Source organism: Nannospalax galili, unplaced genomic scaffold (assembly GCF_000622305.1).
Source record: "Nannospalax galili isolate Female #2095 unplaced genomic scaffold, S.galili_v1.0 scaffold1118, whole genome shotgun sequence".
Taxonomy (NCBI): domain Eukaryota; kingdom Metazoa; phylum Chordata; class Mammalia; order Rodentia; family Spalacidae; genus Nannospalax; species Nannospalax galili.
Genome location: NW_008342011.1, coordinates 211135 through 228643, shown reverse-complemented (window position 1 = coordinate 228643; position 17509 = coordinate 211135). Strand labels below are relative to the sequence as shown.

The following is a 17509-nucleotide window of genomic DNA, read 5'->3' as shown; positions in this document are numbered from 1 at the left end:
CCCTGAGCACTAAGAGCAATGCCAGGGGGATTACTATACCAGATTTTAAGGCTGTATTACTGAGCTATAGTCATAAAAACAATACGGTACTGGCACAAAAATAGACCCATAGATCAATGGAACAAAATTAAAGACCCAAATATGAATAAATGCAATTTCAGCCACCTAATATTTGACAAAGGGGCCAGTAATATTTACTGGAGGAAAGACAGCATATTCAGCATATAGTGCTGGCAAAACTGGATCTCTACCTGTAGAAAAATGAAACTAAACCCCTATCTTTCACCCTGCACAAAAGTCATTCCAAATGGCTCAAAGACCTCAATATAAAGCCTGAAACTCTGAAATTCTTAGAAGAAAACATTGGAAAAAACCTACAAGATATAGGTATAGGAACGGATTTTTTTAACCAGACATCAATTGCTCAGGAAACAAGGGCAAGAATTAACAAATGGGGCCTCATTAAACTAAAAAGCTTCTGTACATCAAAGGAGGCAACCAAGGAAGCAAACAGAAAACTCACAGAATGCGAGAAAGTCTTCACCAGAGACACACCCAATAGCAGTTTAATAACCAGAATATATAACGAACTCAAAAAACAGAGAACCAAGATAAGAAGCAACCCAATTAAGACAAGAAGCAACCCAATTAAAACTGGGCTAAGGAGTTGAACAGAGAGTTCTCAAAAGAAGAAGTAAAGATGGCTATGAAACATCCTAAAAGATGTTCAACATCACTAATAATTAGGGAACTGCAAAGTGAAACCACTTTAAGATTTCATCTCACCCCAGTCAGATTGGCTAAGGTCAAGAGAACAAATGATACCAAACGTTGGAGAGGATGTGGGGAAAGGGGAACACTCATCCACTGCTGGTGGGGCTGAAAACTTGTTCAACCTCTATGGAAAGCAGTGTGGAGAACTCTTAAAAAACTACAAATGAACCTACCATTTGACCCAGTTATACCACTCCTTGGCATAGACCCAAAGAACTCATCCTTAAGTGGGAAAACAATGATGGAGGGGTGAGACAATGCAAGAGATTAATTGTTGTGGGTGTACTGGGGCCCTCCGGGTGGGAGTAGAGTCTGAACAGAGTTACTACACAGACTCCAGGAGTCAGGGGAGAAGTAGGTAGTGTGAGCTGCTGCAGACTCATTTATTGTTGATATGGGGTTCCCTTATATCCCCCCTCCTTTATCCCATTTGCCCCAGTAGGCTTTCTCGGATCGTGTCTGATCCTCATTGGCCCTCTCAGTTGAGCCATCTTGCATCAGCCGTCTCCATGTCCTTTGGCAGAATACAGGTTAGACTCTAGGTCGACTAGTTCCAGGGGACTATGAGCATCTCTCAAAATGTCCTTTAGCGGTGGTGGTTCACCTGTCCTCTTGATCAAGGAGGCCAAGGAGATCCCACCAGATGGACTTGAACTGGTGTTCAGTCTACAAAGAGGAGGGTCAACACAGAGGAATCATGTCTTCCATGCTTCCAAGCAAAGCCAACCATGGTCGAGAAGGACCTTTGACTTATCTTCACATAGGCAGAACTGGTAAAAGAAAGGGGCCGTCAAATGAGATGTTTTGGGATGTTCTGTGTGATATATATGCACATATACACACAATTTAAAAATGTGTTCTATTCGAGGAGGAAACATGGAAATTTACATCATATTAATTAGTAGAGGTGATAAACATTACCGTTGAAATCCACCCAATGACTTTATAGCCATATACAGGTGCCAAGGATCCAAGTGCAACCGACCATGACTAGTAATAATCAGATACATACAGATTAGAGAGGCATGCGCCAACATCTCAGTGTTAGTAGCAAAAACAGCGAGTCTTTCTGCAAGGTTAAAACCTCATTCAATTTTATGTCTTATAAGGGTTATACTGAGTTCAATATTGTATAACTATATTAATTTAACTGTGAACCTAGAAACTTGTACCCACTTGTGAAAGAGATTTACTGTTGCTCTGGAGTGTGTTACTGAATATGTTAAAACTGTAGTTAAAAGCTTCTTCTAATTGTGTAGTTATTAAAAATTAAAAAAAAATAATGATAAAAAAAGTTGCTGGAATAAAGACACCAGTAAATGAAAGACAGCCCAGGTTCCTGAACTGAAGACAATAAAGTCTCAGTAACACCCCAAATGGTCTAGAGAATCAATGCAATTCTCATCAAAACCCTGAACACATAAAAAAATCCATCCTAAAATCCATCTGCAGCTGGAGCAACACCAAACAGACAAATCTTGAACAAGAGAAATGAAGGTAAAGTCTGCTTCTTGACTTCAGGATTTACCACAGCAACCAAAGCAGTGTGGAACTGCCATAAAGGAGACAAAAACTATGTCTTATAGAGTTTATAATGAGTAAAAGATCGTATAGGCGTAATAATTCAACTGTAAACCTAAAAATGTACAGCCAATTTTAAAGAGATGCATCCTAGCTCAGAAAATTATTATTTAATATGTCAATGCTGATGTAATGAAATGCTCTTCTAAGTATGTGGTTATTAAATAAATAAAGAAAAACACATACACCATTATGAAAAAAAAAAAAGAAAAAAACAAGAAACTGAATCAGTATGGTTTCATGGATTTACATGGGGCATTTGGGACTTGGACCTGCTTACTAGCTGTGTGGCCTTAGGCAAGTCCCTCATAATTTCTTCCTTTATATACAACTAATATCTTCATTTTGGACCATTCTCTGGAATGGGATTTGTTATTTGTGGAAATGTTTGGCAAAATGCTTGGGTTGTATGAGGTGCTGGGATAGATGTTAGCTTCCTTAATTTAAGAGGGCCTTCAAACTCAGTGACAGAGATCAACCAAGAAGCAATATGGAAAGGCCCAACAGATATAAAGTAACAGGAACACAGTGCTTCTACCTCATTAACTGAGAATATTTGGTTGTGGCATAGAGGATAGATGATACTCACATGCTGGGTTTTAAGCACAGCAACTAAACAAGCTAGCAGTTTAGGAGATATAGGAGGATCTTTTAAAATTGGAAGTGGAGATTCAGGCATCTAAAGCCACATGACTGAAAAGAGATGGTGCATTCACTGGATTTTCTGTCCTTGTCCACACGCGGTCTACATGTTTGAGCTGGGACACTTCCTTGGGGTCATGCTTTCTCCCTGCCGTTCATTAATCCATATTGCTGCTTCTCCCTGCTCCCCCAGCCCAGCCACCAATCAGGAGACACAAAGTAAGTCAGGATTTTACGGCAACAGAGGAGACTGGCTCTATGGTAATTTAGTGAAAAATCAGATTAGTAGAATCGGAAAGGTTTGAATACTATGTTTTTGAGGTACCTATATCCCTGTGGTTTGCAAGTAGAGCAAACTGATTCTGGTCAAAAGGGCTGACCTGCAACTGTGTGAGAAAATGCAGGGTCTGTGTTACTAAAAAGAGAGAGGAGGAAAGTGACTAGGGTGTCAGAAGGCTCCTACAAGGAGAGGAGACCAGAACAAGGGCTTCCATCAGTGGGGTCCTGGAGAATGCCTAGGTACCTGGAATCATGTGCAAGGGTAGGCAGTGAGTCTAGTCAGGCATTTCTTTGTGAATACGAGCTTTAACAAAAGTAAGCAAAGCTAACTTCTGGGTATTGGAGACTCTCCAGAGCCAGGGCACATGCGTGTGGATGCAGAACTGTGGGAGTGGGAGAGGCAGCATGACGGGGTGGTGGGTGGGGGGACTGGCATCCTTGGATGTGGACACAATCAAGAAGTTCCACTCACCAACACTCTCCTTGCACGACCAAGAGCATGATGGATGCACTGTGAGGACCATCGATAGGGTCTGAGTCTGAGTTGTACTAGTCACAAAGGGCACTCAGGATTCTAACTTGAAAATGTAACAATGCAGAGGGTATTTTGATCATCCTGGAAGCTGTGGGCTTCACATATGTCACCTGCTGAGTTATCCCTGCTAAATGATCCAGTCTGGGGAATCAGGGCTGCCAGGACCAACGAGGCCCAGGCAGCTAACATCTGCAATGAGCAGGACAATAGCCTTCTGTAAACAGCATGACCAACCTATGTTATGGCTGCAGAGAGTGGACCCTGGGTTACATATGTGGAGAGAGCGGGTACCACTGCACATGCCCCTGAAGAGAAGGGAGACAGCACCTCGCAGTAATTAGCTCAAAGGAAGAGAAAGTCTCAGGAAACAAAAAAAATATACCAGCAACGGCTCACTTCTCTATACTACCGTGTTGCTATGTAAACTAAAATACAAGGGATTTAAAATGTCATGTTTCTAAGATAAATGAGTATGGCATCCTGTTAGTCTTAGCCTCAGATTTCCCGGGCTGGTGTTTTGTATCATACTGAAATGTAATTGAAAAATTAAATTTCACCCACTCTGCTCCTAGGTAAGTGAAAATGGCAAGCATGACGTAAGCCAATTGATTTCATGTATCCATCACTGTAAAGCCTTGAAGAGAGTTTCAGGATGACAGCTGCAGTCCAGGGAGCAGCATACTTGTGACACCTATGTTTGGCAAGCACATAGTTTACAGATACATACTGCTGACCAGCAGGTGACATTCGTCTCAGAGAGGGGTCAGGCTGACCCACCTTCTGCTTTCTGCCTCCACTGTGACACTAGTCAGCTAGAAATATGTCTGTTTATGTACAAGAGGACAGTCCCGAGAGGATGTGCCCTTAAGACCCCCTGAAAGAGACAACTCCAAAGAAGTGGGAATTGACACTCTGTTCCTATGCATGTGTCTTTCAAAGATCAGTAAAATAAGGAGTGAAGGGAAACATGGCGAGGACAACTTCCTGCATTATCAGGAAAGAACATGGAAATAAACACCAACAACAGAGAGAAGAATGTACAAATCATGATCTGTCCAACAGTGAGCTGTTACTCAGCAGGAAAAAGCCAGTGACCATTCTACTACCTCCAAGCACGAAGCTCCAAACCATGCCCAATCAGAAAAGCAGTCAGACCCAGAAGGCAATGCATCTCATCAAGCCCCACCTACAGCCTGTGTACAGGAAGCATCCATAAAGTGGACCAAAAAAGCTAAATGAAACCCCAAACCAAAAGTCTATTTATCTATTCTCAGAGTTAGCCCACAAAGCAAAGCTGGATTTAGTCATTTCATTTAAAACAGGGAGTGGGGGAGCTGGAGACATGGCTCCAGTTAAGAGCACTTACTGCTCTTCCAGAGGACCTGGGTTCCATTCTCAGCACCCACATGGTAGCTAATAACCATCCATAACTCCAGTTCCAGGAGATCCGACACTCTTTTCTGACCTCTGCCGGCACTGTATGCATATGGTACACTTATATACATGCAGGTGAAACACTCATATACATAAAATAAAAATAAGTAAAACCTTTTTATAAACAGTTATTAGGGGCTGGGGATTTAGCTCAGTGGTAGAGTGCTTGCCTAGCAAGCACAAGGCCCTGGGTTCGGTCCTCAGCTCTGGGGGAAAAAAATTATTAAATAAGGCAGGGATAACATGGCTCTTTTGAACTAGATCTGTGCTTAATGCAAAGCTCCATCCTCATTTTAAAGAGCAGTGCTGAAACTTCTGCATGACCCTTAGAGTTGAGATGATGAACACTTGGGGAGCCCTGGTATACCCCACCCTCCTCTGCACCCCAAGAGACCTCCTCCTTCTGCCCTGCTTCTTCACTTCTTGGAGCTCCAGGTCTGTGGGCTTTTCATAGCGCTCCTTCCTTGCAAGATGTGCTCTGGACAAAGGAATTCTCTAGTCTAATGACCTTGGGAGACCACTAGCACTGTTTTTCTTCATCTTACCAATGAGGAAACTGGGGGTCGGAGAAGATCAAACACTGAGGGCTGCCCAGCAAACCCAAACAGAATCAAAGTCTACAGAACTCAGCATCCACACCACCTTCAAGATTGCCCTTGCACACCCACACACCAGCACCCCAGTGGACTTCAGTACACTAACATCCTTGTCCATCCTTGAAAATGAACAAGTGTGAATTATCATTAATTTGCTGAGGAGAAGAGGATGGCAGCCAGTAACAGTTAATGAAGTGTTGTGAGTCAAAGGAGATAAATCAAGAAAAAAAGATGAAGTCATTATTTTGGAAAGCACATAAGGAAACAAATTCATCTTTTCCTTAAAAGCCATATGAATAAAACAATACCCGAGACAGGTTAAGAAAGCTTCCTAATTAATAGAAGATGCAACAATAAAAACAGTAGGAGTGATGATAGCAATAGTTATAATAATTTATTATTGATTATATTATCAGATACTCCATACAAGACTACATAGTTCTATGACGTAAATAATATTTCTCTTTTAAATGAAGTTTTACTTATTTTTACTTTATGTATATGAGTGTATTGCCTGGATGTATATAAGTGCACTTATGCATACAGTGCCTGGGGAGGCCAGAAGAGGCCATTGGGTTCCCCAGAACTGGAGTTATAGGCAGCTGTTGGCTGTCTTGTGGGTGCTGGGAACTGAACTCAGGTCCTCTGCAAGAGCAGACAGTGCTCTTAACACCTGAGTCATCTCTCCAGTCCCAGTATTGTCATTTTTATAGGTGAGGAAAAACAGCATAAGCCCATGGATTCTGTCCAGGTATATGTGTATAGTGGTGGTTGTATAGGCTTTTTGGAGCTAAAAATCAGTTAGGTGCCTGGCAATATTGATCACCCTAGTTGTGGGGCTGGTGGGTGACAGGAACTTTCCACCCCACAGTATTATACTACCTTCGCAGGTCACTTCCCTCCATGTCCTATAATTTAGAGTTTCACAGGCTAGTTTAAAGAAGTATGTGACCAATATCTTACAAAACAACATATTCACATGTAACTTCATATACTTTTCCAAAAAAACACAGAAAGCACTGCACAGCTTCTGACCTCTATTCTTCCAGAAGGTAAAGAAGGGACACTTACCTTGACTTCAAACTCGAAGTGTTCATCCTTCCCTTGTCCACACAGGACATAGCGTGGGATACTAATCTTAATTGGGTCCTTCAGGTCGTCTGGATTTGCTCCCAAAGAGCGAGAAACCATCCTCTATCAAAGGGAGAACAAAAAGAAAGTTACATCACTGTGCTGCCAATACCCTGCTTGGGCAGGAGAGAGAAAATGTGTTTCAAGTAGGAAAGAAAAAAAAAAAAGAGCATCAAACTAGGAGCATTTATTTAGAGAAATGATGGCTTCCTTTGAAAGAGAAATGCTAAGCCTCTCTTGTAACAAAAGACCATTTCTTTAGGTACGCCACTCCAAGAAGTTAGGGCAAAAGCACTTCACAGTGTTGTTTGGCTTTGAAGTTCCTTCCAATTTATAAGAACAAGTGAAAACAGGGACAGATTACACTTCCCAAATTTAAAAATTAAGATAAAGTAGATTTCTTTTTTTCCAAACTCTTTATCTTCTGAAAACCATTTTTTTTCCTTCAGAGATTCTCTAAGTACTGTTCATAATGCTGTAAAAATTGGAAATTTTAATCAAATTCAATTTATCTTTAACTTTTAGCCATTTTTATAAGGCACTGTAGTGTGGAAAGCTGTGGAAAGCACAATTAAGACAAATCCCAAGTATTTGCTTTAGGCTCTGTTTGATTGATAATTAATGTGGCTCTGACAAGCATTTATGTTCCAAGTGGTGAGAGGCCAGAGGGATCAGATGAAGAAGCAGTGTAAAAATACTAATTTTCAAAATGAGTTGAGTATAAACAGGAAGAAATCTCTGAATAATCATAATTTACACTAATCTGCAGCTTTAGAAAACATAAAACAATACATTTTAGAAGCAGTATCAGTAAAAGAATATTACAAATCATAGTTAACATCTGTGGAATACTTACCCTATGCCATCCATGTGCTAACCACTTTGCATGTATACTTCCATCCATCTCCATGATCCCCCTAGGAGGTGCTAACCATTATGAGCCCTATTAACTAGGTGAAAGGATGACCGTGAGGCAAGCTTGCTCAATGGAGTAAGTGGTTGATCCAGGACATGAAATTTGTGCTACTCTCTGCTTTTGCTATTATAAAGTTTTGAGAGGATTCCATCTATCTGAGAAAAACTGGACTAATGAGCTCTTCAAACATGCATACAGTCTAAGGAGTTGAAAACTCCAAGACTATGCAATAAAGTCCTGTTTTCCTTTTTCTTTTGACCAAAAAGAAACTGGCAAGCAATAAATGCCCATTTCTCCAAGGGAAAAAGATGGCACTGGGTCCCTAGCAGGTGCTTACATCTGGCTGCCTGTCTGGCAGCTCAAAACTCTGGGTGCCACAGAGATGGAAAATTCAACCATTATAGCTTCCAATCCAGCACACAGAGTAGATGTTTGGCATGGCATGAAGTTATCAAAGCCTTTTTATAGCATCGGGGTTTTCCCCGTGGCTGGTCAACCAGGATAAGAAGCACTGCTTGCCACACGGCACCAAATTAGCTGTCCCCGATGCCAAAAACCAAGGTAGAGATGCTTAGAAAGCAAAAGACTTCAATTCATTGGTGGTCTATTTCCAAATTATTTTATATACACCTTGCCTGATACATATTACATGTTTACCAGTTTGAATATTAAAAGGGAAATAAAGAATTTAGTAGTTCTATTTGTAAGAACATGTTTAATGTTAAACAATAGCTCTCACCTACAAATGTCACCATTTATCCATGAGGTTCCTGGTCTGCTTCCCTTGATCCCTTCTATGTCAAGTGTAGCACCTACACTTTCCAAGAGATCGCCATCTCTTCTCCAGATCCAACCAGATGGCTCAGGATCAGTTTGTGACTGTGTATAAGCCAGGAGATGGATGCTGGGAAATACCTGGGCTGGACAGGATCAGTTTGTGACTGTGTATAAGCCAGGAGATGGATGCTGGGAAATACCTGGGCTGGACAGGATCAGTTTGTGACTGTGTATAAGCCAGGAGATGGATGCTGGGAAATACCTGGGCTGGACAGGATCAGTTTGTGACTGTGTATAAGCCAGGAGATGGATGCTGGGAAATACCTGGGCTGGAGACAACCTCAGCAGACAGGACCTGATGCTGTGAGAATTCCCAACAACTAGCAACTGTGCTAATACTGCTGACAAGGAGGAGGGGAGCCTCCTCATTCGACCCCAGGAGGAGCCTAGCCTTCCCTGCCAGGCAAATCACAAGACTAAGACCTCTGATGATTTGGTAAGGACTCCCCTCCCGCCCCCTGCCTCTCTGGAGGTCTAGCCTCTGTCAAATAAAGTGAGGAGGAGAAAAGGCAGGTAGAAAGGCTATTAACTTCATTCAACCCACAGCAACACTAAGAGAGTAAGAGGTGCTTAATCACATGGCCTTGCTCACGGGCCATTACTGACCTACTGTCACCTGAGACACAAGACTATTCCTCCCTGAGGGGGAGGCTCTGAAAGGCAAACCACAGTTTTCACAGTTTTGCCTAGGGATACCTCCAATTATACACTGGAGCCTTGTGAGGTCACATGTACTACAGGGTTATCCAAAAGGAGAGGTTGATGGCATCAAGTGTGAAGTACCAGACATTAAAGTTACAGCTTCATCTGCTTCCCTGAAGTATACTTGGTATCTTAGGAGGTGTCCACATTGAGTTGGAGGAGACTGCAAACACCAGCCTACCTCTGGGAAGAACACTCCCTGACTACTGTATACCTCTGTCTCATTTTGGAAACAGTCCTGACAGTTCTCAAAGTTCAACGTGGCGGGAACCCCGTTAGGAACAAAATGGCAAAACGGTGTCCTGTTTTGTGGGTATTTATGGCCGTAGGCAGGCTCTGAAAAGTATTCTGGTGATTAGAACAAGCTTGGGAAGCGCTGATGGGGAAATGATGAGAACAATTAATACAGTTCATACCTATCTACCTGTTATGGATTTGCTGAGGAAAAACTGCAGATAAAATTGCCCAGGCTAATGTATGAGGTCAATGGAGACTTAAGGGCAACTTTCTAGAGACCCTTCCTTCACATCACCCTGAGGACGTTCGATCAAACATTGCTATCTTTCACTTGAGAGCACCAATTCTGTGCCATGCAGAGGGGTCAGTCCAGAAAACTTTTGCAGCTTCTAAGACCTCTCATTTTTTCTCAACTTATACTATCTCCAAGATTAGGTGTTTCTACACTAAATGAATTCTTCTCTATAGATCGCATTTGCAACCTAAGTATGCACACATCCTTACCAGATTCTTCTTTTTTTTGGAGACAGGTTCTCATGTAGCCCAGGCTGGCCTGGAACTTGATATGTAGCCAAGGGTGGCCTCAAACTCCTGATCCTCATGTCTGGCTAGGATTACAGCTGTGTGCCACCACACTTGAATTTTAATTTTCTCTTCTTATAATTCAATTTCAAAATGAGATTGAACTACAACCATGAGTCTAGCTTTACAGGATATCACATGACTGGCCAAGCTTTCTGCACTTAAGAAGATAATTGTGCAATCAAACTCCAGGGCAAGGGCAGCAGCCTGAGGTTCAGGTTCAGACACCTAACAAAAGCTAAAAGAAAAAAACTAAAACAAACTCCTGCCTTTGACAATGTTCTGGCATATGAGTCGAGTGGGGGTAGGTCACATGGACTGGCTGGAACTCAGATGGCTCTGACTGGCTTAGGGCACCCTTTTCATGCCGGCTCCTGCATATGGACCTCCATCAGTGCTTTCTGACCCTGATATCTGTGCAACTGTTCAACCAGGGTGAGACAGAGAAGTGCAGCAGATCCTTTGCTGAGAAGAAAGATCTTCCTTTACCCACTATTCAGGGGAGAGACACGCTGCCAGGGTGCCGCCATCATCCCTAACTACAGCTTACTTCAATCTCACTGATTTCAGAGGAACAAATATTAAGGAACATACAAATATGATGGGCCACAGAAGTGAATAAGGCAGGGATCGCAAGACATCTGCGCAAAAGCATAATAAATATATAGAGAAAAATAAAAAATGTTCCCATCAAATCCCTGCTACAATGTGAATTTTAAAAATTATCTTATGAAGTCAATTTCATTAGAAACGTAGAATTCTCAGCATACAGTGTGAAAGGTTCCTGACATTCTCCTAAACCATGTTTATCTTGGGCAGGAGGAAAAAACTAATGTTTCATAAATTTACTCTTGATTTGAAAGTGGCTATATTTTGAATACCTTGCTTAACACTGCACATGGAAATGTATGCAGAATCACATCACTTGGTTTATGGATCTTTTAAGCATGGGTTATTTATTTTGGAATCAGTCACTTTCCCTGTGTGCGGTAACAAAGACTCTTAGACTCCGAGGGGGAGGCTAGTGACACATCAGAGCAGGTGAGGAAACACCAAGGTTTTCTGTTTGAAAGCAGCAGATCTGGTGTGGAGGAGTATGTAAGACATCACAAGGAATTTTAAATGTACTGTGGAATGGTTCTACTTAGAAATAAAAAGTAAAGGAAAAACATAAAAGTAGTAACTTGGTTTACATGTCTATACATGAGAAATTATCTCAAATTATATAAAAATAGCTTTCTGTGAGTGTTCAATGAAATAATGTCATATGTTAACAAATTATTTTTTTTTTATTGTGGGCGAAGACTGTCATCTGATCCTCAGCTAGCCTCAGCCAAAAGAACAACACAGGCAGAAACTAAGATGTACTGTAAATACTTAGATCAAGCTGTCTCCTTCAAAAGGGGCAAATTGAGGAAGTGAACAGGAAGTGGCATTAATAGCTACCCAGATCACTGACAGCTACACTGGGGCACCAAATGGTCCAATTCTACAGGGAGCCATCAACAATCCCCCTAAATACTCTAATTATGTAACCAGATGGCTAAATTTAGTTCATGCTTGACCATGACAAGGTCAGACCCAAGAACTGTCATCTAGTCTCCTGCAGCCTATAACTAAGCTTTGCTAACAAACAAACAAAAAAAGGCAGATCAGGATTTTTAAAAATCAGATTTAATATAATTATCAACTCTCCTGTCTTTGTTCTTAGCATAGCACATAATTTTGATATTTAAAAAAAGTTAGGGTGATCATTTTAGTTGGAACTTTTATGTATCAAGCACCTATTATACCTCAGCAATTTGAAAATGGGAAACCTAGGCAGAGAAAGATCTATTACATTGTTCTATAGGAGGCATGGTGGAAGAAATCAGTAATAAAGGTAACTACAATTACGATGAATGGCTAGGTGGATTTGTATTCAAATCAGAAGCAGCCTTCCTGTGCTATGAAAGGACCTTCTCTTAATATGATGCTATAATGTGCTGTCTTTGAGGGCCTAGTAAATACAGTTTAATTAGACTTTGCTAAGATACGCACCTCACATAGAATACATGGTATAGGTGTATCCTGTCCACCCGTTTGTGACAACACTTAACATCCTGACCTGAAGAAACAATGCTATTTAAAGTGAGTTTAGATTATTTCCATGCATAGAAAGAAATATACATTTTCAAATAAAGGATTTGATTTATACTGATATAAAACCTTAGGGATTAATTAACCCCCAGATGACAACTTATGCTATATACTGAACTTGTAGAACACCTTGAATTTAGGTGACATTTTCAGCCCATGATTCCTGCTGGAATTGGTTATTTCTTTTATATAGATTTCTGTTGATCAACATTGTTTCAAGGTTTGGAAATATTAAACACCTGATGACTATTTCAACTTGAAACTGAAAGTATTATTGCTTATTTTGTAATCTTTACATCACACAAGATTCTGCCCTTTAATGGACAGTCATTGGACAAGTTGTCAAAAATGACTGATTAAAAAGAGAATACAGGGTTGGGGATTTATCTCAGTGGTAGAGCGCTTGCCTAGCAAGTGCAAGGCCCTGGGTTCGGTCCTCAGCTCCAAGAGAAAAAAAAAAAAAAGAGAATGTAAGGCCGAGTGTGGAGGCGCATGCCTTTAATCTCGGGAGCCAGGCAGATCTCTGAGTTCAAGGCCAGCCTCGTTGACATAGTGAGTTCCAGGACAGCTGGGGCTACAGGGAGACCCTGTCTCAAAAATACAAAAAAAAAAAAAAAAAAAAAAAAGAGAGAGAATGCAGGCTGGTCTTGAGACCTGCCTAACAACATGACAAGGTCTTCCAAGTATCTTTCACAGTCACACATGGACCTAGTTAGGGCCCCTGGGAGCAAAAATCAGAAGTTCCCTTCTACTTCCATAATTTCCTTCATTAAGCATGAAAAGGACCCTCACTATTCCTCAATAATGTTTTTCCAGGCTCTTGTTTTGGTTCCAACCTATGGGAAGCAGAGAGGGGTAGTCTTCCTTTACCAGGTTTCTGTAGAGCACACTATCTGACTTTTAAGCTGAAGGAGTAGGGTTATCTGTATAATATTTACCCTTGACTGTGCCCAGGTGGTTTCTTCACAGGGGCTGACAAGACAGAGAAAAAGGGAGACAAAAAAAAAAAAAAAAAAAAACATGGAAGGAGACAGTGGACCAGGAAAGAAACTTGTAATCATTGACCTTTTTAAAAAATTTTATACATATGCGTGTATTGCCTGCATGTAGCTAAAGTGCACCTGTGTCATGCAATGCCCACGGAGGACAGAAGAGGCTGTCAGATCCCCTGGAACTGGAGTTATGGACAGTTGTTAGCCACCATGTGGGTGCTGGGATTTGAACCCAGTTCTTCTGCAAGAAAAACCAATGCTGTGTTCTTTTAAATCAGATAAGAATCAACTTAGAAATTCCTGAAAATATTGCTAACATAGACAGGGAAAAGCGAAAAAAAAATTACCCAGTGTCAAAAAACATGGTGACTAGAAGGTGACTAGATGGTTACTAGAAGGTGACTAGATGGTGACTAGAAGGTGACTAGATGGTGACTAGAAGACGACTAGATGGTGACTAGAAGACGACTAGATGGTGACTAGATGGTGACTAGATGGTGACTAGAAGGTGACTAGAAGGTGACTAGATGGTGACTAGGTGACTAGAAGGTGACTAGATGGTGACTAGGTGACTAGAAGGTGACTAGATGGTGACTAGATGGTGACTAGAAGATGACTAGTTGATGACTAGAAGCTTTGGCAAGATGCTCTGGAGTAAGAAATTCTAGGTTTACATCACAATTCTCAAAGAAGTGATCACTTCTCAGTCCAAATTCCCAAATGTGAACTGGAGATTGATGATAAATTCTCCTTAACAGGAGGGTTATTTCAAGGATAAAGGAACTACATATGATTAACATTAAGGCAGTTGGAGTCACTGTTACCATTGAAATTCAGTACAGTTTTGGTAATAAGGATAGTTTTAACTGAACAAGCATTGGTCAGAGCAATGATTTACAACAGAAACCCTTTCCTTGTCATCAACTACAGTATTTAGTTGTTTTCCTTACAAAGGAGCTTTCAGAAATTACAGTGGTGCATCCCAAACAGGTTAGACAGCAGTGGTTTAGAAGATGTTGGGCAAAAAGAGTGGAAGGACTAAGCTTGATGGAAGAGGAGGTAAAAGGGAACTGTCCTCTTGAAGGCTTTGATGTAACACAATTTCTGTCACCTTCATGAAGTTGACTATTCCTGGAGTACAGCCCCTCGAAGGCAGCACGGAGGCAGACCAAGTCTAAGTCAGCTGGGTTTGGAGGTTTCAGCAGAACCACTCTCATCAGCTCAAAAGCCAGCAGTGGTGAATAAAAGCTTTTGTTCTTCATACACTAATGAAGCTTCAAGAGCTGTTTGTTAATTGGCAACTGCTGATTCACAATTGTTTTGAGGAATGAAGTATAGTAAGTATAGTTATCTAAACCACAAATGTAGACTCTGTAACTACATTTAACAAAATAATCTCGGTAAAAAGTGGTCAATCCAATAAAACTGCCTGACCATCACAGAAGCATTAATAGGAATTCAGATATATTTATCATATAAGGCATCTGGGGGGAAAGGAATCTGAGAAGCATTTTCTGTAATAGTTTCTGCTTTAGTGTCCTCTTCCAAAGGGAAGCATGGATATTTTTTAAGATGTAAAACGTTGGTGACAAACTGCTTTCAGATGTTTCTCAACAAAGTCTAAATAAATTCATTCTGCCAAGTACAAGTCTCAAACAGGCAGTTGTGAGCAAAATTGTCTTCGATCAAATTCAGATGAAATTACTGTTCCAAATCCTCAAAGAGGTATTGTCTAGAATATATCAATGAGTCCCACCATATAAATGTTCATGTCTTTATTACTACAACTCAAAATGCCAGAGAACCAAATGTGTATGAACCTGTCCTTCTTGTCTAAGAAACTTATTACAACTGAGGTGTTACCTTAGGCTGAGTACTTTCTACACTGTCATACTACTCCAAATATACGAGGGAGTGTCAAAGGCCTGGAACTCCTGAAGAAGGAGCCTGACAAAGGTTGCTAAGATCGAAATCATAGTGGATAATGGCACAAATCTATTCCACTGGCTTACAATCCCAATACCTACTTCATAGAGTAAATCAAACTCTCACATCCATAAACCACAGTCTATCGAAAGGTACAAAATATGCCTAGGAGAGAGAAGTGACATGTAAGATCTGAATGCTGGAGGGTATTGCCATGATCTGGTGAAATCTGAACAAAATGAGTCCCCATTGAGATATTTGAAGACTATCAAAAAAAGATTATCATAGTACATTTAAAGACATTTTTCCATGATAGAAGGTGACATACAGCCAAAATCATAGCCAATCAGTGATAAATTTGGTAACATTCTCAATATAGTTAAAAGCCTTCAGGTGTCAATGTGATATATATATACATATATCAGGGGAGGGGGTATTTTGAAAGTGATAAAAACATACTCCATCCCCAAGTAAGAGAAATCAATTTCCTTAAAACCAAAAAAAAAAAACAAAAACCCAAACCAAAATAAAATCAACACCCCCTCCATCAGTGATCCACAGCAAACAAGACTGCTGGGTCACAATACATTCTCCAATTTCTATTTTCTGTTTACTTCCCTAGAATCTGAATGGATGGGAAACACGTAAAAATGTAGAACCAGTTGAGTAGTTTGTTACTATTTCTGATGGAAATTGCGGCAAAAGGGAGAGGGTACATTTTCGGTGGGTTAGGGTTTGACTTCATCCCTACCATTAGTTAGTAATGGAAATGAAGGTTCACATTCAGATTGAGAATTAGCCAAAGATATGACTAGAACAGAAGATGGTCTTTCCAGGTCAAAGCTAAAACCAGGGGTTTAATGAAATCACTGACTTACCCAAATGTATACAGTGGGCTCAGCCTGAACCCAGTTGAGAGAGGGAAGTGAGTCATTTGGAAAAAGGAGACATGTGCTCCCCCCACCCTCCCACACATCCCATTCTGAGACTTTGGAGTCTAGTGGACACACATCCGAGAGCAAGAAGAACAATGGCAGAGAAACTAGGTGATAGAAATGAATTCAGAGCAGGCTTGCGGACTGCTCACAGGCCTGACAGAGAAGTGGACAAATCAAACAGTCCCTCAGAGGAGAGAGATGCTGAAGATGGCTGACTCCTGGATTCATGCGGTGGAGACAAAAGACCCACTTCAGGCACGTGTACAGATATGAGCTCACCTCAAGCTAGCACAACACCTGGTGACCTAAGGCACAGCTGGTCGAGGGGCAGGGGGGATGGAAAACACAGTGCTGAATGCCCTCCAAGGCAACCAAATATTTGACAAGACAGCACCACGAAACCATTAAAAAGGTTAGACCAAGACTAGGATAGAAATAAGGAAGTTCAGAGAAAGAAGTGGGGTGTAGTAAAAGCTGCAAGTCAGGGATGTGTTGGAGAAGTTAAGGGAAGGACAGCAAAAAATAACAAACTAGAAAGTCTGATGTGGAAAGCACAGGGGCTCAACGGGAAGAGTGAAGAAGCTAAAAGCAGCTAAGACCCTCAGCAGGCTGAGAGGGGAGGCTAGGCAGGGTCTGCAGGGCTGTCTGCATCCTATGCAGTATAATGATGGGAGGGCATGGTCAGTGTCCTCACAGGAAATTCAGTACAGGAATAAGGGCTTTGGCACACAGCCATGTTACTCAGGGCCAGCAGGGAGGATGTCAATGAAAGTCACTGCCAGACTGCACACCTTTTCAGTCAGCACAAATTAGACCTCCAGAAGCCAGCAGGCATCTCCAGATTCCAATACACCATGCCATAAACAGACACTAAGCCGAACAATCAGAATGTTTTAATCATTTCACAAATAATTGGGTAGACCCAAATTTACAAGCCTGAGTTTCAAGAGAACGAAACAGGTGGTAATAAAGATATTTTTCCAGATCTTGCTATCAGCTATTTTCATTCTGCCTTATTTAAAATATTTACATTTTCAATTTTAGAGTTCTGCTTCATTCCAATTCCGATTCGATTAACTACACTGAGATATTCATATTCTCTTGACTGTTTTCATAATGTTCATTTTATTAATCTAAAAAAAATGCCCTGTATTTTTGAGTCTCCTCCCTAAAGTCTTGTTAAGAATGAGATCAGCCAAAGAGCCTCATCCTGAGAATTGAAAGTGAGTTTCCAGACCTCAGGTGCCCCATTCTGACCATCCTGAAGA

General features: G+C 41.1%; 1 protein-coding gene across 2 annotated transcripts in view; it reads right to left on the bottom strand.

Annotated features, from left to right (window-relative positions):
* The window catches only part of Kif16b (kinesin family member 16B), a 299448-nt gene that overhangs the window by 80857 nt on the left and 201082 nt on the right, over positions 1–17509 (bottom strand). For both annotated transcript variants that reach the window (XM_029565752.1, XM_029565753.1), the window contains one exon: positions 6913–7035. In XM_029565752.1, the coding sequence (XP_029421612.1) occupies positions 6913–7035 (123 nt within the window). The remainder of the gene's footprint in view (positions 1–6912; positions 7036–17509) is intronic.